General features: G+C 34.6%; 1 protein-coding gene and 2 pseudogenes across 5 annotated transcripts in view; 1 reads left to right on the top strand and 2 right to left on the bottom strand.

Annotated features, from left to right (window-relative positions):
• CSMD3 (CUB and Sushi multiple domains 3) overlaps window positions 1-22487 on the bottom strand; it is a gene marked incomplete at both ends in the record, with an annotated part of 1109686 nt that overhangs the window by 245977 nt on the left and 841222 nt on the right. For all 3 annotated transcript variants that reach the window (XM_082600704.1, XM_082600705.1, XM_082600706.1), the window contains one exon: window positions 17069-17263. In XM_082600704.1, coding sequence (XP_082456830.1) covers window positions 17069-17263 — 195 coding nt within the window. The remainder of the gene's footprint in view (window positions 1-17068; window positions 17264-22487) is intronic.
• LOC309791794 (small ubiquitin-related modifier 2-like) lies at window positions 1442-1958 on the top strand (annotated as a pseudogene). The gene has a single exon. The product of its transcript is annotated as a small ubiquitin-related modifier 2-like (transcript).
• On the bottom strand, window positions 15566-16581 carry LOC309791793 (small ribosomal subunit protein mS31-like; annotated as a pseudogene). The gene has a single exon. The product of its transcript is annotated as a small ribosomal subunit protein mS31-like (transcript).

The raw sequence follows: 22487 nt of genomic DNA, 5'->3' as shown, positions 1-22487 counted from the left end.
TAGTACAGAAAAGGTCAGCCGTTATCTTTCTGGCTCTATTAACAATCAGTAGAAGATAAAAGCAAGACAGGACTTTTAATTCTATGCTTATTTTTGCCATTTGACTATACCTGTGGGCCTTTTGTCAAACTGGCTATGTTTTTCTAAACAGCCTATATCCATTGTAATGCAAAGAACTCACCTGTTCTTGATTATAACTTATGTGATACATATGATTACTCTTAAATCTCTATTTTAATAGCATTTTTGTAGAACACATGTATTATGAGAAGAAATGGTTCTGTGATTAAGTAAGTTTAGGAAATACATGGGTAAAATAAATAGGCTTCTATGCTATGAGACTTAACTGAGACTTTAGTAAGGTTTGGGGAATATCATACTTGTTCTTACAAACTTATTTGATCATGGAGGCTCTCTTTCATCTCACAGGACCAATGTTCCTCAGAACATACTTTTCGAAATGCCAAACTGCTAATTCTAAAATGTGCTATCGCTTTGACAATAAGTCTAACATTTATATTGTTTGCTGTAATTATGATTTCACAGCACTAAAGAATTGTGTTTTATGTATACATATAAAACCTAAGTGGGTTTTTTTTGTTGTTTTTTTGTGGTACGCGGGCCTCTCTCACCGTTGTGGCCTCTCCCGTTGCGGAGCACAGCCTCCGGACACGCAGGCTTAGCGGCCATGGCTCACGGGCCCAGCCGCTCCGTGGCATGTGGGATCTTCCCGAACTGGGGCACGAACCCGTGTCCCCTGCATCGGCAGGCAGACTCTCAACCACTGCGCCACCAGGGAAGCCCAAAACCTAAGTATTTTAAACACTTAAAATGTCAAACTTAGCCTAATATAAAATGCCATTATTCTATTTTGTAACAATTTTTTATTGAGGTATAGTGAATTTACAGTGTTGTGTTAGTTTCAGACGTAGACAAAGTGATTCATACACACACACACACACACACACACACACACACACATATATATATATATATATTTTTTCCCCCTGACTCTTAGAGTTCAATATATCACTGATTTGTTGCTCGTACTCTCCTGTAGCTTTTCAGCCTCTCTCTCTCCTCTGCCACTGTAAGTGCTGCAAACCGGACTCCCAACAGTTTCCATATGGGCTCTTTCAACAGACTCCCAGTTCCACTCATCCCCACAAGTTCTTACCACAGCTAGTGATTTTTCTAACACATAATAAGTCTTATAATGTTTCTTTTCTCTTCCTAGAACAGTTCTGACACACAGTATATTCTCCATAAAGGTCTGTTGGAAGATTAAATGAACTACGCTTGCCAAGACCATGCTACTATAAAATGGTGTTCCACAGTCAGCACATAACACAAACATTTCACTTTGTTGAAATTACCCCATAAATTGACTTGAATCCAAGACAATCAAGATATACCCTCTCCTGCTTCTGCCGCTCCTGGTGCTGCTTGTGTGCTCGTTCCTTTCGGACCTGGTACCTCTTTTGTGAAGTGGCAGCTGAAGAGACTCCGGCGCTAGCCATGGCCAACGAAAAGCCCACGGAAGGAGTCAAGACTGAGAACAACGATCATATTAATTTGAAGGTGGAGGGGCAGGATGGTTCTGTGGTGCAGTTTAAGAGTAAGAGGCATATGCCACTTAGTAAACTAATGAAAGCCTCCTGTGAACACAGGGTTTGTCAATGAGGCAGATCAAATTCTGATTTGATGGGCAGCCAATCAGTGAAACAGACACATCTGCAGAGGTGCCCAAGGTTGTTTTATATTCAAAATTACCAGTTTTTAGAAAGAATTTTTCATGGTTGGAAATGGAGGATGAAGATACAATTGATGTGTTCTGGCAGCAGACAGGAGGTGTCTACTAAAAAGTGAACCTGCTACTTTACTCCAGAATTCTGTTCCTCCAGACCAAGAAGACATTCTAAATTAGAAAACCACAATTAGGTTCCACCACATCCTGACCATTACAGTACAGTTTTCTCTACTCTTTCATTTTCCCCACCCCCATTCCTTTATTGTACCTAAAGTAACTGATATATGTGTACAAGCATATTGCATTTTTTTAAACTAAATGGCCAATGGTATGTTTTGATTGACATCAAATGGAGTTGGGATAGAGAAAAATACTGGTTCTGTGAAAATACCCCCTTTTCTCCATCAGTGGCATGCTCATTCAGTTCTTATCTTTATATTCCAGTAAGTTATTTTGCTCTCACTGTTTTCTTTTTTTTTAAAGAACAACATAAAAATCCTTGCATACCTTGCCTGATTGGAGAATTTTAATGTTTTTCACTTATTTGTCTTTAAGTAAGGATAAGTTACTCTAAAATAAATAAATCCTAGATAGTTTTCCCTTCAAGTCAAGCGTCTTGCTGTTTAAATAAACTTCCTGTTTAAAATGGGAAAAAAAAAAAAAAAGATATACCCTCCCAATAAATCCATGTAAGCCTACTTTTTTTTTTTTTTTTTTCTTTCTGGGATTGAAATCTTTGCTGTTTCTCTGATTACCAGGAATCACTGTTGCTTTATATTTAGAGACACTATTTTGTGTAAGATATGTATCTTTAAACATTAGAAATATATTTAATCATAAGATTTTTACAATCTGAGAGCCAGTCACATGGAGACTGAGTTCCACTGAGGGAATGGCAAACTCATACCTACCATTTCACAGTAGTAAATCCTTGCTAACATTTTTTTTTAAAGATGTTGGGGGGTAGGAGTTAATTAATTAATTAATTTATTTTTCCTGTGTTGGGTCTCCGTTTCTGTGCAAGGACTTTCTCTAGTTGTGGCAAGCGGGGGGCCACTCTTCATCGCGGTGCGTGTGCCTCTCACAATTGCGGCCTCTCCCCTTGAGGAGCACAGGCTCCAGACGCGCAGGCTCAGTAGCTGTGGCTCACGGGCCTAGTTGCTCCGCGGCATGTGGGATCCTCCCAGACCAGGGCTCGAACCCGTGTCCCCTGCATTAGCAGGCAGACTCTCAACGACTGCGCCACCAGGGAAGCCCCTTGCTAACATTTTATCAGTCTGTAACATACCCTCATTGAGGGAGCGAAATCACCCACGCAGTTTAATTTTATATTATTTTCCTTGTTCCCTCTTTTCCTGTTTTTGTTTTTTTTTTTAAATCCTCTTTTGGATGAATTTGTATGGTTTGATTTGTACAAGTAAAATATGCCCATGCTGGAACTATACTGTATATACTTGTGTTACTCCTGAACTATGATGTGGTGATACAACAGACAGATGTGGTTATCTCTAGGAAAATCAGAAGATGAGACTGAAATTAAATGTTAAGGCTGCTAGTGCAATAAAAAGGACTTCCCACCTATGGTTTGATCATGTGTGTGGGATGGAGGAAGAGGACTGAAGAAGAAGAGCTGAGATACCTTCCCACTGAAGGTAGAAAGAACAGAAGAATCTCAAATCACTTACATGGAAGAGGTACTTCTTAAATGTCCAGAGACTTTATATTATGTACACTGCAGCCTTAAGCTACTCACAACTTCAAATCTCCCTTTTCACTTGTGTAATGTATAATTTATTATCAAATATACTCTATAATGAAAATTATTATATAATGTATAAATTTTTCTCTGAAAGCAAGTTAGGTACTTTCAAAAGTGATGAATTCTTACAGGTCACAAAAGAGTAATATGGTATATTAAATAGATAATTTACTAGATGTCACCTGTGACTCCTTCAGGTTGAAAGAATTGCTGTACTTTACAAAACTGCTGGTCCACTTCTAGTAAATTACCTATGCTCTGATATAGCCCAATTGAATATCACAAATCATAAATCCTGGTATAGAATGTGTCTGAAAGCTGTATCTCTCATGGAGTCTTTTTTTTTTTTTAAGAGAAGGACTTTCATAACCCTCTGTGATATGAATTTGTAATACAGACAGCTGTTATTCTCAGTATTGACTTTAAGATTAAAATTATTACTGCTTTTTTCTCTCCTTTGTTCAAAACCTTCATCTTAGCAAAAATACCTAACTATTCAGCCATTCATTTCATGTGCCTCTTCATGTTTCCTATATAAGTAAACACACTTCATTTTGTATATCTGCCTTAGGTAATAAACCTCACATAAGGCTATTTTATCACAATGGTAATAAATATTACTTTAAATTATAAACTATTACTCTAAGTCACATTTATTTTACTCTTCATTTTCCTCTGCACTATCTTTGATACATTCAAATTATGTATCTGGAAAACTAAGGATAATATTGCTAAGGATAATAAGCAATAATAATATTACTAAAAATAGTAATAAAAATATTGCTAAGGATAAATAAAAAATACTGCTCAGGATAATAATAATAATAATAATAATAATAATAATAATAATAATAATAAAAAATAGTTTTCTATTGTTTCATCTGTTCACTGAAAAGAAAATGAGCAAAAATCAGTCTTCATAACTTGTGAATTAATTTTGTGTTCTAATTCCGCACTCCTGTTTAACACACACAAAAAAATCCATCTTAACGTTATAATCAGTGGTTTATAAACCATTTTAATGACTCAGTAAGTCAACTTAGTACAATATGAGCTTCTATATCTTGTCACCTTACCTCACTAATTGCCTAGACTCATTCATCTGCTTTTGCTGGCTAGGATAACATTCCCTTCACCCTTCAGTGCTCTATGAGCTGTGTTCTCCATCACAGAGTACGTTCTTTGAAAAAGAAGAGTTCATTCTGTGACAAAGGTCTATGAATAGATATGTTCCTTTGATAGATCTCCCATGTTACCATATACAAATTCTACTAAAACTAATGGTCTCATGGGTGTTGGTAGTTTATCTATGATACCTACGTCACTAATTTTTAACCTCATTTTCAAGATTGAGATAAAATTTACATACCATAAAATTCACCCTTTTGAAGTGTACAATTGAGTATCTTTTTAGCATATTCACAAAGTTGTGTAACCAACCCCACTATCTAATGTGAGAATATTTTTGTCATCCCCAAATAATTCCTATACTAAGTAGCAGTCACTTCCCATATGCTCCACTCCCAAGACCCTAGAAATCACTAATCAATGATTTGTAGGAAACTGCGTATGGGAAGGCAAGTTCTTAAAATGATTTTAATCAAATTATTAGTGCATTTTTAAAACTACAATCCCTTTTCATTGTTTACTTTATTTCTCTGTCATTGATTGTTAGTGATAACTGTCTTTTATTATTAAAAAATTACTTAAGACAGCTAACATATTAGTATAAAGTAAGTTTAGAGAGAAAAAAAGAAACCTGTAACAATTTTTTAACTCCTACCTGATCTCCTCACAAACACTGCTTTCTCAGGAAAGTTTCTTCCCTGTCTCCAGACTAGCTCAGAAGCCCCCATCATACAGCATTCCATCAATTAGTTTCAGGACATTGATTACAACTTGTAATTTTATATATATATATATATATATATATATATATATATATATATATATATATATGTATGGCTCTTTGATTAAGGTCTGTTTCTATCTCTTGACTCCATGATAGATTAAGTCAAAGTTTCCATGTCTTTTTTTTTTTTTTTTTTTTTTTGCGGTACACGGGCCTCTCACTGTTGTGGCCTCTCCTGTTGTGGAGCACAGGCTCCGGACGCGCAGGCGCAGCGGCCATGGCTCACGGGTCTAGCCGCTCCACGGCATGTGGGATCTTCCCGAACCGGGCCATGAACCCGTGTCCCCTGCTTCGGCAGGCGGACTCTCAACCACTGCGCCACCAGGGAAGCCCCCATGTCTTTTTTGCACACTGTTTATAACTCTGGAGCCTAGTGTAGTGTTTGTGTTTATAATGGACTTCTAATAAATATACACCATAAATATTAGGAAGAATAAAATACACATTAATATCTTGCTGTTGACTAAATGCACAGCATGTAAAACTCACAGATTTTTCAAACCCTTTTTTTAGGGTAGCACAACAAATGCAATATAAAACCCAAAGCTTTGGAATCAGAAAGGTGTAGTTTTGAATTCCAGCTTCACTATTTACTGACTGAGTAGTCTCTCTTACTGAAGAGAAGAAAATTCAAACTGGAACTGAAACAGGAGGTGTCTGTTCCATCTGGCATACGATGTGGTCTTAGATGAAATGAATTAAGAAACTCTCCTGACCTACTCCAGAATCTCTTGGAGGCGATATAATGAGGCTTTCATAAACGCCTTAGGAAGATAAACTAACGTCATCAATCCCAGAAGGAATACAAAACTTAGAGAAAGCGCAGGAGGAACTTGCCTGGTGTTTCTACAAAAACTTTTCCCTTGAGAGAGACAGGGATGCCTTTTAGTGGCCCTACCCAGGGCATTGTTGCCCTCTAGGGGGAGCTCATGGTTTTCTTTTTCCTCTCCTCTTAATTTTCCCTAAGGATAAAGAGCAAAGTACTCTATCCCAAAGGAAGAGGAACCTACAACTTCGATTCAGCTGTATTCTCACGGGTTGGGTGGCTTTGCTGTGCCCAGCTATTGATGGTCAGTGTGGGTGAGGTCCTCTACTTCTCTGGATTCTTTATCCTTTAGAAGTAGGGGGGAAACAAGAGCTAACAGTACTAGTGAAAGGGAGAAGAAATCCTCTCGTCTTCCCCCTTTTCTTATAATTCAGGGGTTTCTTTCCCTTGTTCCATAAATTTGGATAGGTAAAGATATCTATATTTTCATTAGACTCTAACTAATTTTTTATAATTTTAACATATCCTTTAATTTCAAATGTAAGCAACAAATTACATTAGCATTAGAAGTAAATGGGACTTTGTTGCCAAATCACATTTTTTAAAATATTATATATAATTGTTGCAGATACCTCAAAATATTGTTTATGCTCATCACTACTAAAAATTATAGTAGGTACTAGAGTCTTGCTGCTGGAACTTCTAATTTAAGGCATTAATTAAGAAGTACATATATTATTACATCAAAAATGTGTTTTTTCAATTATAGATTTTATGTACTTTGATAACTGTATTTAAATATTATTGGTTTTTCTTTCAAGCCTACATGATTTATTTTACTTTGTACATTTAAAAAGATGTTTCTAAGGTCCATAGGCTTCATCAGAGTACACACACACACACACACACACACACACACACACACACAAAAGGAACCTCTACTATTCTAATTAGATTCCTCCCAAACAACCTGTCCTTGTGATTTTCTATCTACTCTTTTTCTTAAGGAAGATTGTTTCAGAGACTGTTGCTTTGGCCTAAGAAGATCTGGAAAATATTAGTTGCATTGGAGGACCCCTTCTTTTCTGCTCTTTTGTCTCCTTTCCTAATAGGACTGATAAATTCTTCCCAGCATCAGAAAGGTCCTAAAACTCAGGTTTGGAACTTTGGGAGAAATACCTAGTCTTAGAGTTGACTTATGCTTGAAGTTATTTAGAACCATAGCCTAAATATGGTTCCGATTTACTCACTAACTCTCCCATGTGGCTCAATCTAACTCACTCAATGTGTTTTGGGGTTAGGAACCAACTTCCCTGTTGCTCAGAGAGCTCTATTTTGTCACCTTTGATGTATATATCTCCCTCAAGAATCTTGGAATGAACGGTTCACTGGTTAAAGTATAAGTATAAAATGAAATTTTCTGCTTTTAATAAAGGGAAGGGAAGCAGTAATCTCCCTCTCCCTTCTTTTACAGTGTCTCTTTGAAAACACAGTAGACCAATCTTTTCATTTTACTGTCAAGGCTTCCAGCCATCTGACCTTTGAAACTATAAACACATACTTCTGAAATTAACTCAGAGTTCTTACAAGGTATACTCACAAGGTACAAGAGAAAAGGTACACCAATTTGTCTCTCAAGGAGATAAAAGAAATGTTATTTGTTCTTTCTTTACTGCATACATTTGTGTGAGATTCTGTCTTGTCTTTATGGTATCTTTCACAGACTGCCTGCAATGTGAATTGTATTCCAGATATGCTTATTCAATTAAAAAATTGCTTCCTTTATCTTCTAGGTTTTGTGGAATGAACTTTGTTAGCAGACTTTTTGTTTCCACAATAGAAGAAAAGATTTGGCTATCTTTAGATCTTTTGTCCTATTACCGTAATACAATTTGAATCTCACCATGACTTCTAATAGTTACTGTTACACGCTTTGCTTTCTTCATCTGTAAGGAGAGAATTGCTGGGTTGATTCAACTTTCTGTATAATTTTTTTTTCTTATTTTTCTGAAAAAACTGGCAATACATTAGGAAGGCATATTTGAGGTCTGACTTAAATATAGACTAGATGGTAGTGGAGAAGGGGGGAATCTTAATATGATGAGAGGCCATGCAACTACCCATCTGGAGACATGGTGTAGTGACTGAGATGCCAAAAGCACGGAAAATAAAAATGCTTTAGATATGAGCTCCAAGTCTCTGGTCACAAGAAAATATGCTCTGAATTATAGGTATTGATTTGCAATTGAATTGTTTGTCACATGGGCAACTCTATATATGGTATGCTCCAGAATCCAAACCAGCAGGGATTTATTAATAACAATGTTAATGATTCTCTAAAGGAGCACGCAGGAGGCCAGCTGGAATGATAATGTATGTAAGAGTGCCTGAAAACTAGCAGGTGCTCAATAACATCAGCTTCCCTTCCCATTTCCTTTCGTATACGTTTTCTCCTATCATATGAAAACGAAATGTGCTTTGGTTTTATCCCAATACTACCTTAACTTTTTTCAACACAGAATGTATTACACTTCTTTGTAGAACATGGTTCTGACAAGTAACTTGTGTATTATGTCTGTGAACAAAATTCCTATGTGTAACTGATTAAAGGCAGATATTTGATGACACTTTAAAACAATTTAACTCTAGGCCTTGTTTCATGAATCTTTCATCTACATGCTTTAGTTATATCACATACTTAAATGAAATCAAATGCTAAATGGCTTAGTATATTAGACTAGAAAATCTCTATATGCATTTATAATGGAATGGGGTCTAGACTCATTTTACATCTCAAAAAAATTTTGTAAACCTCAAGGATATTTGAAATAAGGAATTAGCCCAAGGCAAATTATGCCATTTAAACAGAAGATCTGGAATAAAAGTTCAATTATTTAATTATTCATAAAAAATATGGTTTAATTAAAAGTAGGTCATATGAGGTTACTAATGAGAGATAACTCTAAAGTTGGAAAGCTATAATCACAAAATGAACTATTTATTTCTTTGTTTCAAAACTTTCTCTTCAGTTGCTAGGGTAAGAGAGCTCTCCTTTTAAAAGCTTTTATCATTTCACATGCAGTTGGAAGTTGAACAAACAGTGGTGTCAGATGACTACTGGATGTCTAAGTTTAACATAGTTGTTTTCATGCACTTTGATCAGTCGTACAGGTCATTGGCGATTCAGTTAATTTTTTTTCCAGAATCCAGGATTTATGTTAACATGAGCAAAACAAAGGTATTAAAAATAACGTTGCAGATTTAAAAGAGAACTGAGTTAATGACTATATCTATTAAGGCATGTGTATTCTGTGCAGAGCTGTATTTCAAATGAAATGCAAAAATCCATTTCAGGTGAACACTTTTATATCAGTTATTGGTAGGAATTTACCTTTTCTTAATTCTCATACCTAGCCTAAAGGAAGATTACAGAAATAAGTGGAGAATCCAAAATCTCACACTTATTCCTGGTACCATGTATTCATTCATGAAGCATTTAAACAACTAGTACGTTGGTTAAGAGCCAGGCACTCTTAGGCTCTAGAGATATAAAAAGATCAATAGAAGGTCATTTGTAGAATTGCCCAGCCTACCTTTAGGGCAGTGATTAAGAGCATGGACTCCTAAACAAGACTGCTAGGCAAGTAGGACTCTGAGCAACTACCTGAATCTCTCTTTGTCTTGGTTTCCTCACGTGTAAAATGAGAATTTTAGTAGTCCCTAATTCTTGGGGCTGTGGTGAGATATAAAATAATATGTATATAAAACTTCAAACTGTGTTCAATACAGATAAGCTATTATCTCCACCCCATGCACACTTTGCCTATTGAGCTGCTTGAAATTCTACCAACATTCCTGTTTATTCTTGCTTCTACATTTTTATATATGTTGAACCCTAGGTGTGAAATATACCATCTCCTCATGCCTTGTGTCTCACCTGGTTCCTTCTTAATTACACTTTTAAGACTCAGTTCATGTATCACTTTCATAAGGAAGACTTCTCCGATCTCTCTTTGTAACTAGGTCAGAGGCACCTCCATGCTGCTCTTACGATACTCTACTTTTATTTCTAGCAATGTACCTTATCTGTCTGTATCTCATCAGATTGTAAACTCTTCAGGGGGAAGGACTATATTGAATTCATGTCTTTATCCCTAATAGTTAGTATAGGACCAGGTATATAGATACACCTAAACACCTGAGAAAAAAGGAATGAATGATACTCTCTCTTTAGAATAATTGGCAAACTAGTGATTCTTTAACAGTCAAAATATGTTTATTCTTAGAGTCTTATCATTATAATTATATATTATTTGGGTGCTCACTGTAGGCTACAGCAATAGAAAAGATCGAGAACATTGCATTGGTCCAGTTACAGAATAAAAAATCATGGCAATGTACAGCATGGTGATGTAGTTAATACTACTGTATTGCATACATAAAAGTTGCCAAGAGAATAGATCTTAAAAGTCCTCATCACAAGAAAAAAAATTGTGTATACATATGGTGACAAATATTAACTAGATGTACTGTGGTGATCATTTTACAATACATATAAATATAAAACCATTATTTGTATACCTGAAACTAGTTTAATGTTACATGTCAATTATGCCTCAATCAATCAATCAACAAAATTACTGCATTGGTACTGTGGCCAGTATTCCCAAATTTAATGATTTACACATCAGAGATATCTTTACCCAGGATATACTGTTTCAATTTAGATACATTGATTTCATCCTGGGAGCTTTAGGGAGTCAGGAGAAAGTAAATAGAAATGGCTTTTCTACTAAAAAGACAAGTGATCATATGCCTACAAGAAGTGAAAAAGCTAGCCAGCCAGAGAGCTGGGGAAAAAGCTTTAGGCAGAAAGGACAAGGAGTGCAAAAGCCCTGAGGCAGAAGTGTGATGAGTGCTTTGAAGAACCATCCAGGAGGCCAGTGTGGCTCAAAGAATAAAGTAAAAAAGGAAAATATTTAGAGAGGTCAGGTTGTATATAGGTAGATTAAGTAGAGCTTTATATTATATGATCTTTGGCATTTATTCTGATTTAGGAAGCACTGATAGATTTTTTTTTTCCCCCGGTACACGGGGCTCTCACTGTTGTGGCCTCTCCCATTATGGAGCACAGGCTCCGGACGCTCAGGCTCAGCGGCCATGGCTCAAGGGCCCAGCTGCTCCGCGGCATGTGGGATCCTCCCGGACCGGGGCACAAACCCGTGTCCCCTGCATCGGCAGGCGGACTCCCAACCACTGCGCCACCAGGGAAGCCCACTGATAGATTTTGAGTAAATGTGTGATATAATGTGACGTATGGTTTAAAGATTACTTTGCTGTGTTCAGAAGAGACTGCATAGGGAAACAAGAAAATGAGAGAAACTAGTTAGGAGAGAGGTTAAGAGGTAAGAGATGACTGGTGCCCTAGATCAGGGTAGAGATGTATTTATATAAACAAATGGAATACCATTAGGTGAAATAAATCAAGTAATGAATATTAAGGGGAAATATGGATTCTGTCATCATTGTGTTTTAATACATTTACCTAATATTGAATCAGATCATGGATAAGAATGCTATATGACTTCTCTTTTAATCCAGTATGTCTATAGATAAAATATCTCAGGGTTTCAACAGATATGAAAAGTATTAAAAATAAGAAGAAATTATTTTCCAAACACAATTTTTTTATCACAAAGTGAATTGCAGATACAGATATCCTGTTCTGCCATCATTTAATATATGTGACATGCTCATGAGATCAACTGCAGGATTTCTCAACATTGAGAAGGACCTACCACAGGATGCTATCATTTTGGATCTACTTCTGACAAATATAATCTCGCAGTGTCCAACATAAGCTCTTAAAAATATTTTCTTCAGATTTAAAATGTACACTTAATCCTGAACCATGATAAAAATCTATCTTCTGAAACAGACTGACTCTGTAAGTTCTTAGGGTCCGGATCAGGTAAAATAATTTGACTAAGAGCCTTCTTGTATAAATTAATGTCCTGCATGTTAAAGAATACTATGTAGCCCAAGACTTCATGAGCTTATGGTGTTCTGGGGGAGCACTAAAGCAACATTACAAGAAATAACTTAAATAAATAAATAGATAAATAAATAAATAAATTTTTCCTTATTTTGGCGCTTAAGCATCACAGTCTAATAGCCAACTCCCTACTCATGTACTCTGCAACAAAGGCTACCAGTCAGTCAAAATTTCCTGCTCCCATTATCAGAGACTTTTGTCAGGATTGCTTCTATGGAGTAAGACTTGGCATGAAAAGCAGCAAAGACTGGCAACCTAATTCTCAAACATTGATGAAATTACAAATAGAGGTATAAGCAAATTAATACATGACAAAGGCAATTACTAGAATAACCAAAAATAATATAACTGAAACACTGAAGAGAGAAGCTGCAGATGTGACATAACTGTTTATCTTTTATATCAGGGAATCAATAGATATTGTCTAATATTGGTAAATCAAGGAATAGAGCTTCATGTTATGCAGAGTCACAGAGAGGGCCATCAGAGAAATTAAAATAGAAATTATTAGAAAACTCAGCTGAGGAATAGGAGAATAGAGAGGGGCAGGGCAGATGAACATTGGTTTATATTGCTTTAAATGGTACGCTTCTCTGTATTCTTTTCTTAGTTATCATATTCACATTTTACTTTGATTAAAAAATACAAAATTTATCTTAAAAGGAATTTATGCTTATAAAGAACAAACCCTTTTAGCTCTATTGCATATGATTTATGCACTAATTTTGACTTTTAAAGTATTAATTTATTAAATCTGAAAGTCAGTGAGTCCTGTATATTTTGGATTTCTGTATAATCACCATGAGGGAAAACAAATAGATGCATATGAACCTGATCAAGAAACTAAAATGTATTAAGCTCTCCTTAGTGTGTGACAGTAACAGCCACAGTACTAAACACTTTAAATAAGTTATTGAAAATAATTCTTCTAACAAACTTGCAAATTACACAATATTATCTCATGCTTAGATATGCAAAATAAATACATTGAACAAGGTCACATAGTTGACCCAGGCTTTTTCCTTGTCTTAAAATCATTGTTTAGAGTTAAGTATATCTAGTTCTAAAAAATGGGCTTTCATTTTCTCTCTGCTATACTAGAAATTATCAGTTATGGTCATATGTTTATAATGAATTTACCTTAAATTTTTTTTCTAATAGCTTAAAGCATGCATTGAATAATTTCTGATTTTTATATCTTGGCATTATGACTAAAAGTCTGATGATATCCATTGTAAGTGATGGTAAAAATTATTCTCTCTTAAGAAATTTTAAAATATCAATTCCTGTGCTATTTTCAGGAATGAGTGAATGTGTATTCATATAATAACATTAATAAATTAGATTTAATTAATATTGAAGTGACAAAAATGTACTAGTTAACTAAAACATAACATACAATGCAAAGTGCAATGCATGTTTTCCAGTGATATGCTTCTTTCAGAACATTGTGTTAAAAATCACATGTATTAATATGTCAGTATTTGCTGGGAACTTTACTAGGCCTTCTGCATGTATTGTGATTAATAACTTAATCTTCACAATAATCTATTGAGTTAATAACTATTATCTGGCTTTAAAGATTTAAAAATCAAGGTTCAGCTTGCTTCAGGTTATAGATACAGTAAGAGGACATGAACTCAGGTCTGCTCTTCCCTCCAAATTGTCTGTAGATACTACTGTTCAACCAACATGAAATATACTTAACTGGGCTATAATTGACCCATGGAGCTCCTGCCTTTCCCACCTAAGTCACTGAAGTCTACCCATTTAATTATTTATTCCAGTGATTAACACTTATCTCCTTGATCTGTAGTTTTCTGTATTCTTTGATTTTTCCCCATCAGATTTTTGATTATTTCTTGTCTGGCTCCTGGAAATTTTCTATGGTTTCTTAATGATTACTGACAGTAAATTGTGAAAAGTGTTTTTCTAAGTTTAGTATGCTTTTCTGCCTATAAACAGATTTCTCCTTTGTATGGCTCTAAATTCTAAGATAATAAATCACTCTTTCTCTTACATTTCCTATAAACTTCCATGTCGTCAATTATTTTTTTCTCTTTGTCAGGATTAAATCCAAAGTAATTATTTCTCTTTTTATTCCCTTTAATTTCTTTTCTTTTTTTTTTTCATACGATTGGTTTAATTTTTTTTTCAGCAGGAGAAAAAAGAATAAAGTTACAAGACTCTTTTAATATTTTCACAATGTTAAAACTAAAACTGAGTCCCTTTAATTTCTGATAGATGAAATCATTAATTCAAGAATTAACCAATTGTTCGGATATTAATAGAATGACCATTTAGTAGCTACCTATCTTTTCCTAATTTCTTATAACAACATTCTGAAGCAAAGATTTCAATTATCCATGTTTTACAAATGAGAGACAATAAGCTTAGAGAGGTCAAATGACTTGTGTAACTCAGAAATCACACACATATAATTCAAATGGGTGAATACATTATATAACTAAGAAAAATTACCATGTGTATTAGACCCCCAAAATCCAAACTTTTAATCATCAGATCAGAGTTGCTGGTTTTTCCTGTTCCACTGAAATTCACAGTAATACATACACTTTATATAATTGAAAACATATACATACACACCTACATGCACACACACTCAAATATGGGTATATATTTATTTACTGTATTTTATTTATCTCTATATATATAACTGAAAATAGTTCCAGAAAACAATATCTTTACTACGTTCTTTGAATTATAATGTTTTTGTCTTTATCTTTTATTTTATTTTATTCAATGTTATATCAATTATAAAAATGGTAGTCACAATCCAGTGAATTGATTTTATGACTCACTGGTGGTGACCCATAGTTTGGAAAATCTGCCCTGAATGATATCATTCCCATGTCAATTTTGTACAATGTGTTAGGATCATTCAACTGACTAGGGAGTCTGTGGTAACTTCCCATGGTGATATCACTGTTTTTCCTCACTAAACTGTATTTTGCACTGTATCTCTATCTTCAATAATAAACAGTTATAAAAGAAAGACAAATATCATACGATATCACTTATACGTGGAATCTTTAAAAAGGGTACAAATGAACTTATCTACAAAACAGAAATAGAGTCACAGATGTAGAAAACAAACTTATGGTTACCAGGGGGTAAGGGGGGCAGGGATAAATTGGGAGAATGGGATTGACATATACTCACTACTATATATAAAATAGGTAACTAATAAGGACCTACTATATAGCACAGGGAACTCTACTCAGTGCTCTGTAATGGCCTATATGGGAAAAGACTCTAAAAAAGAGTGGACATATGTATATGTATTACTGATTCACTAGCAACAGTGAGACTACCAATAAGATGATAGTGCTTATTAGTAAAGTTGATTGCAATGGGATATCAATTAAAAAGACACATAAATGAAAAGCCAAAGATTTGAGGATTCAATACAGTTGTTAAATGTCACATGACTTTTAGATTTGTCAAAATCCTTAATTTTGATACACTGCACATTTCAACTTCAAAATGAAAAAAAAAGCAAAAAACTTGGTTTTCTAGCCAAAAAAAAAAAGAGTTATGTATAAGTATGCGATTTTTGAACATGCAGTATTAGGTTTTTACTAGTAAAATTGTTTTATTTAGTTATAATACCCATTTCCAAGAGCTTGAAATTAAAATTACCAGGGTCTGCAACTGAGTTGTATGTAACTTTCCTTGAGAATGACTTGTTTTTCATAAAAATAATTTTTAAACCACTCTATGTTCCACTTCTGTGTAACACTCTGATATGGGTTTTTGGAAAGGCCACAAGAAACCAGCTTTATGAAGTGGTGGATTGGCCCTTATTTTGGAAAATCCTCCAGTTATTTATCCAGAAATATATATCCATGAATTTCTGAACCATCATCATTAAGACCTGCTTCATTTTTAACTGGGGACTCCCAGTTTCCCTTCTTTTGTCCACTAGATCATCTGTTCAAAACCATTCTGAAAGGGCTGTTCATTTATTGTGGCTAACTGCTTAGCAAATTCCATATCCCAAGTGAAGGTGATGTTTCTGTTTCAGGTGCCTCTTTTAACTGCCTTAATCTCAAAGATATTAAATCTCTGCTTGAATATATTTTTCCTAAGATTTTTTTCTAAGATAAGTGATCTTCTCCTGGTTATGATCATTGTCAGATCCTTCAGCGCACTGAAGCTGATGTACTGGTCTTGTAGTAACTCTAGCTGTAGCAGATCTGGCAACGTTCATATCTGATATGTTACTGAAACTAATTTTAGGTATTTCTCCATCTTTTTGTGCCCTTGGGTCTTCCTCATGCTGCTGGAGCTGCCTGAGTAGCTCCAATTTGGTCATTGTTTTTAGACAACCTATTCTTAGGAAAAATGTCTACTTTTCTATATCCCTATTTCAGATAAAGATTTATCACTGATTTTTGATAATATTTGTTATTGCATTTATCTACTTTTGTTGAAATGTCAGTTTCAGTGTGTCTGTTCCTCATTTACTCAGTCAGTATTTCTTGAGTACCTGAAGTTTCAGGTACTCCTTTAAATCCTGAGGGCACACAAATGAACAGAACAGTCAATGTCCCTGCTCTCAGAGAGCTGGCATACTATAATGTGCACATTGCTTTAGAGACACCTGGGGATATGAGCATTGTTTCAAAACCATTTCTTTTCAGAATCCAATTTTAAAATCCTTGATAAAATCTCTACATTTCCTATACCACACTTGTAGATTGTGTTTTAAATGGTTGATTTAAAAAAAAAAACAGAAGCGGGTTTAAACATTTCTTGATTCTTTCTAATAATAAAAACTCAGCCAAAAAGTATTTTCTTACCATGACAACTGGGTAAGGCTCTATTCCATCCAGGTCTTCCATCATCTCCTATGATACAGGTGAGTGTTGAATAACCTTGAAGAACATAACCAGCATCACAGTAATAGGTGACTGTTGACCCTAATTTAAAATCCATTCCAAGTCTGGTGCCATTCATTATGTTGCCTGGATCAAAGCAGGACTCTCGGAGTTTTGCTGTAAAACAATGTTGATATAAAATTAATTATTTTAAAATACAATATTCTCTGAAACTTTTAATATTTCTTCATTTCTACCTCTAGATAAACAGAAAGCACCAACACCCTTTCTGCCTCTGTTTGAGGGCTCAAAGTACAAAGTAGTCCTTAACCATATCTGACGTTTTGCTAATTCACATTGATTTATAAAAGATAAAATTCTTCATTGGTCTTTTCATTAAAATCAGTATCTAATATTTATAGTCAAACAGGGGTTTGTGGTTTATTATAAATTATGTGCTATAATCCATGCATAAGTATTTTAAATGAATTATTTTGGAAAAGAACTTATTTATTTAATATTTCATTATTTAAAAGATCTTTCTCCCAAATGATGTACACTCATTCCGTGTGACTGAACATAGATACAGTACTACTGCCTATGTTGATCTCAGTTCATCACTAGGAAGAAAGTAAAAGCCTCTATGTCTCTGCCCTGATACCATTTCTCTTAACCTACCTCATTCCCCACATTTCTGTCAGAGGTCTGCCCAGTAAAACAGAGTCACAAAATCTTTATAATATCCAAACTATGATCTTTTTGGACAGAGAGTCTATGTCAAAGCCAAGAACTTTCAAAGCTACTAGTAACATACAAATTGAAAAGTAAAGTCCATTCACAACAAAGAACTGTTTTCTGTGGATGCAGGTAGTAAACTAGAGAGACTGAGAGAATATTTTGAAAATATGTAGAGAAACAGATTAGTTCATCCATTTTGGTAAATAAGTAGTAGAACACTGTGTTGTTAACAGATCTGGGTAACACCTTAATATTTCCATTTTATTATTATTATTATAGATTACTTAAGAAATAAGAGAGATGAGCAATGTAAGGGCCATCACAAATTCAAGATAACAAATGTGATTTTCTACATTAGAATTTATATTAATGGGAATTCAGGTGGTGGGTGTATCTTTGGATAGGACTCGTGGAATCACTGGAATTTAAGTCAACAATATTTTGGTGTTCAGCTATTACAGAAATCATATTGTTATAATATATCAAAATCTGATTTATTTTAACAGAAAAAACATTTTTATTCCATTCATTAAAGTTTGCAGAGTTCAAAGTGCTTCAACATTTATAGGAAATGATGAGAAATTTATGCTTTAGGAAAAAATACTTCACAAGACTTCTCTGAATTCAACTAAAGAGGAAGTGGTGGGTGACTCTCCTGGTGGCACAGTGGTTGAGAATCTGCCTGCTAATGTAGGGGACATGGGTTTGAGCTCTTGTCCGGGAAGATCCCACATGCCACGGAGCAACTAAGCCCGTTTGCCACAACTGCTGAGCCTGTGCTCTAGAGCCCACGAGCCACAACTACTGAAGCCCTGGTGCCTAGAGCCAGTGCTCCACAACAGGAGAAGCCACCATAATGAGAAAACCACCATGCGCACTGCAGCGAAGAATAGCCCCTGCTCGCCACAACTAGAGAAAGCCCATGAGCAGCAAGGAAGACCCAATGCAGCCAAAAAAAAAAAAAGAGGAAATAGTGGAAACAAACATTTACATGATTTTAATATTTAGAATACCAGAAGAATGAAAAAGGTCCACTTTCCTTCCTTCCTTCCTTCTTTCCAACAAATACTTAAGAGCCCATTATCCAACTAACACCAGAAATGCAGCAGTGGACAATGAAAAAATATTCTAGCCCTCATGGCTTTTACAGTCTATAAAGAAAATAACTAAATAAATACTTGTGATTGTGATGTGTGTTGCATAAGGAGAAGCATTCAGAACCTTCCTGAAGAACTGACATCTAACCTGAGCATTGAGGGATAATGAGCAGACTACGTGAAAGGGAGATGAGAGACATGAAGGGGAGAAGTTGTACTAGAGTTTGTAAGTCAGATAAACCTGATTTCTGAGCTTCACTCCAAAACTAAATAACTTGATCTCCCAAAGGCGTACACACGTGCATACACACAGCAGCACAAGAAATTTGTATCCCATATATCGAATTCAGATTTCAATAAAAAATTGCTCCCCAGCTCAAGGAATTATATTTCTTCCCAGATAAAATATGCATATGATACTATTTTAAGGAAAGAACCAGTAGGTTCTTTGATCACTAAGAATGAGGATTTGGTGTTGCAGAGGTTGGTTTGTTTAATTTTTAGGAATAAAACCTGACATTGATCCTTTTCTTAAATAAGGAGGAAAACGCAATGTAATTTTTAGGCAGAACAGCAACCTAACACTTACAGCTGTCCTTCATGAAACTGAACTAAATCCCTTGAGGGAAAAGGAAGGATTGAAATTACTATTTAAAAGGATTAATCTCTTTGACAAGTCTAACTGCCTAACATTCATCTTTTGAAAAGTTTGCTTTTTTCCTTCTTTAAAGTTTTCCCCAAATTTTCAGTGACATATCAGTGAATCTGTAATATAATACAAACTTCCTACTTTTTGAGGAAAGGGAAACATGGTTGACAAATTAAAAATATTGCTTTTGTAACAATTTTATATTGCTAGCCTCATTTTGAGAGGATTAATTTATCTCATTATTATGTTTACATACTGCTTTAAATCCTTGGTGAATACCTTTCTATGAATAATACTGCCCTTGTTTATTTCCCTGTATGCCACAGCAATTACATCTGGAAACTTTGAGAACATCTGGAGAATTCTTATATAAATGTCTAAGAAGCAGATGGAAAGATGATTTTAGTTTTAGAAAAAAAATGTGAGGCAGACAAGTTGATAGTATTTTAATGAATAATTAATTTAATAAAATAATTTATTTTATAATTCATTTTATGAATCATTAAATTTTATGAATATAGTAGTTTGCCTACTGAATAGATCCCAGGTAAAAGAGTCCCTTGCTTTATATTCTCCAAATAAAGCATATTAAATGATGTCTGCTGGAAGAGAGAAGTGATCATAAGCAATAGAGCTTATATCTTAGCTATTGATTTGTTTTCATTTTTACAAAAAAATTATTTTTCAGAATTTTTTCCACATGAAAGCAAAGTATTGTAAATGCTTATTTTAATTAAAAAGTTTCACATTAGAACACTGAAAAATGTGTCTTGAAGAAGATCCAATGGGAAAAATTAAAGCTTTACTATGTTCTTGTTTTCATTTTATTAATAAAAACTTACAGATGTTATTATAATAAGGATAATATCTATATCATTATAAAGTTTTTATCATACTTTGCATCAGGCATGACAATAATTAAATAATGTTTGTTCAATTCACACTTAATGATTTATTTATAAATACATCGTTTTCTCTGGCCTAAGAAGAACCATAAATATTTTTACTGTTAAAGTTTAGTCTTCAATAAACTTCAAAGTTTATTCCCACTTGTAGGTATATACTCGTGAAGGGACCATTATTATGAATAGTGTTATTCTGTGGATAATAAGTTATACATTATTTTTATTTTTGAGAAGTGACCAGACTATATAATATTCAACTGCCTTTTATTTCCAGAATAGAGCAGATGCGCATATACTTTCTAGCATGAGTTCAGCAACTCCCAGAGCTAAACTCCCTTCAAGCTGTGTATGCATTGTAGTCCCCTCATATTATCATAAGTCCCGAGAGGCTCTCTCTATCGGCAGACCCATAGTTCACAGAGGGCCAGATTTCCCACGGTGCTTTTTGAAAATAAATATAAACCACACATGTATCTCTTTTATTTTGGAAAACATTGCTAAAATGTAAATTAAACAATTGGTGCAGAACACCTCAGGGTAAAGCTGAAATGTAATAGATTGCTCTGTGAAAAGATGTATCTTACCTTAAATTCATACGTTAATTTAGAAAGTAACTTATGATACATTAAGGTTCATGGAGAAGGTGGCTAACTTATGCCATATATAAACAACCATTGTTAAGTCTTCCACTGTAGATTTTTGGTGCATAAAAATTGACATCCCCTATCATCTAAAACACCAGCTGCCAGGAGGTCCCCTTCAGTAGCACAAGACGGTATATATTCTCTCTCCTTCATGTAAATAATATATTTTGTTAAAATAATATAGATATCACTACTATGAGTCACATTTATTAAATATTATAATTAGAAATATTTAAAACATACTTGACATCATTTAACATAGCCTTAATACAAAAACAATGCAAAAGAGAGCATTGTTTAAAATAAAATATGTATCCAAGTGTGAATTTCTTAATATTGTATCTCATTGAAATTACATTAAGATAAATGGAGACGAGACTGATTTAAACTCTTTGGGGACATTGCTTTCAAGTTAGCAAAACATCTCCCCTTACCTTCAAATGTCTACTTCTTTGCTCCAGTTTACTACTGTCTACAACACTGGAGCATATCCACCATTTGCTTTATGTAAATGTAAAATGGTATTCCTGATAGAATCCATGTTAGCAAGCTTGTGTACTTGTTTGACTTGTGTACTTGTTTGATGTTTGACTATAGCATTTGTTCACTGTTCAAATGCTTTGCACAACTACTATGCATTTGCAAACAAACAGAAATAAGATTCAGTCTATCTTCAAGAGAGAGATGAATAGATAGGTATGAACACAAGCAATGGCAACTATACTCTGGTGTGAGCTCTAATAGAGGTAGGTGCTGGACCTATGGCTTTTTAAATAAAGACCTATTAATACCATTATTTAGAGCAAGTCAGGACTTAACAGCTTTACTTTTTCAGTGCTAACAGAAATCAACAGAGTCAAAGTATATAACATGAATTACAAATGACAGATGAATAGTTCTTATTATCCAAGACATGCAGTTATACGTCAATTCATTTTGGGGGGTGCACATTTTACCTTGAAAATTCAGACATGTTTGTCTGCCTATGGCAGAAATAAACATAAAGACTACTTTATTAGCTTTAAGGGACTAGACTATTAAAGAGGTAACATTTTTTAAGAAATAGGGAGGTTGATAGGAAAAGACAGATCCTGGAGACTCTGAAGTGGGGGATGGAATTTTCCTACAGATGAGAATTTTGAGGGCCAGTCCAGAAAATTAATTAGGTTGGATTTGGAGAGTATCATAAACTCAGCACTAATTTTGTAAAGAAATACCATCTGCAGTATAAAAATAAGACCTCATGAAATTGTGTGTAAGTGGGCACTGGTGTAGTAGCTGAGGATGGTGGGGAGTAGCTGTAGTGTCCAAGGAGAAGAATTATAGTTCATGGAATGCTTATATATTTCTCTCTGCCTGTACTCTTAT

This window comes from Mesoplodon mirus, assembly GCF_964341445.2.
Source record: "Mesoplodon mirus genome assembly, chromosome: 16".
Taxonomy (NCBI): domain Eukaryota; kingdom Metazoa; phylum Chordata; class Mammalia; order Artiodactyla; family Ziphiidae; genus Mesoplodon; species Mesoplodon mirus.
This window is presented reverse-complemented; position numbering and strand designations above follow the sequence as displayed.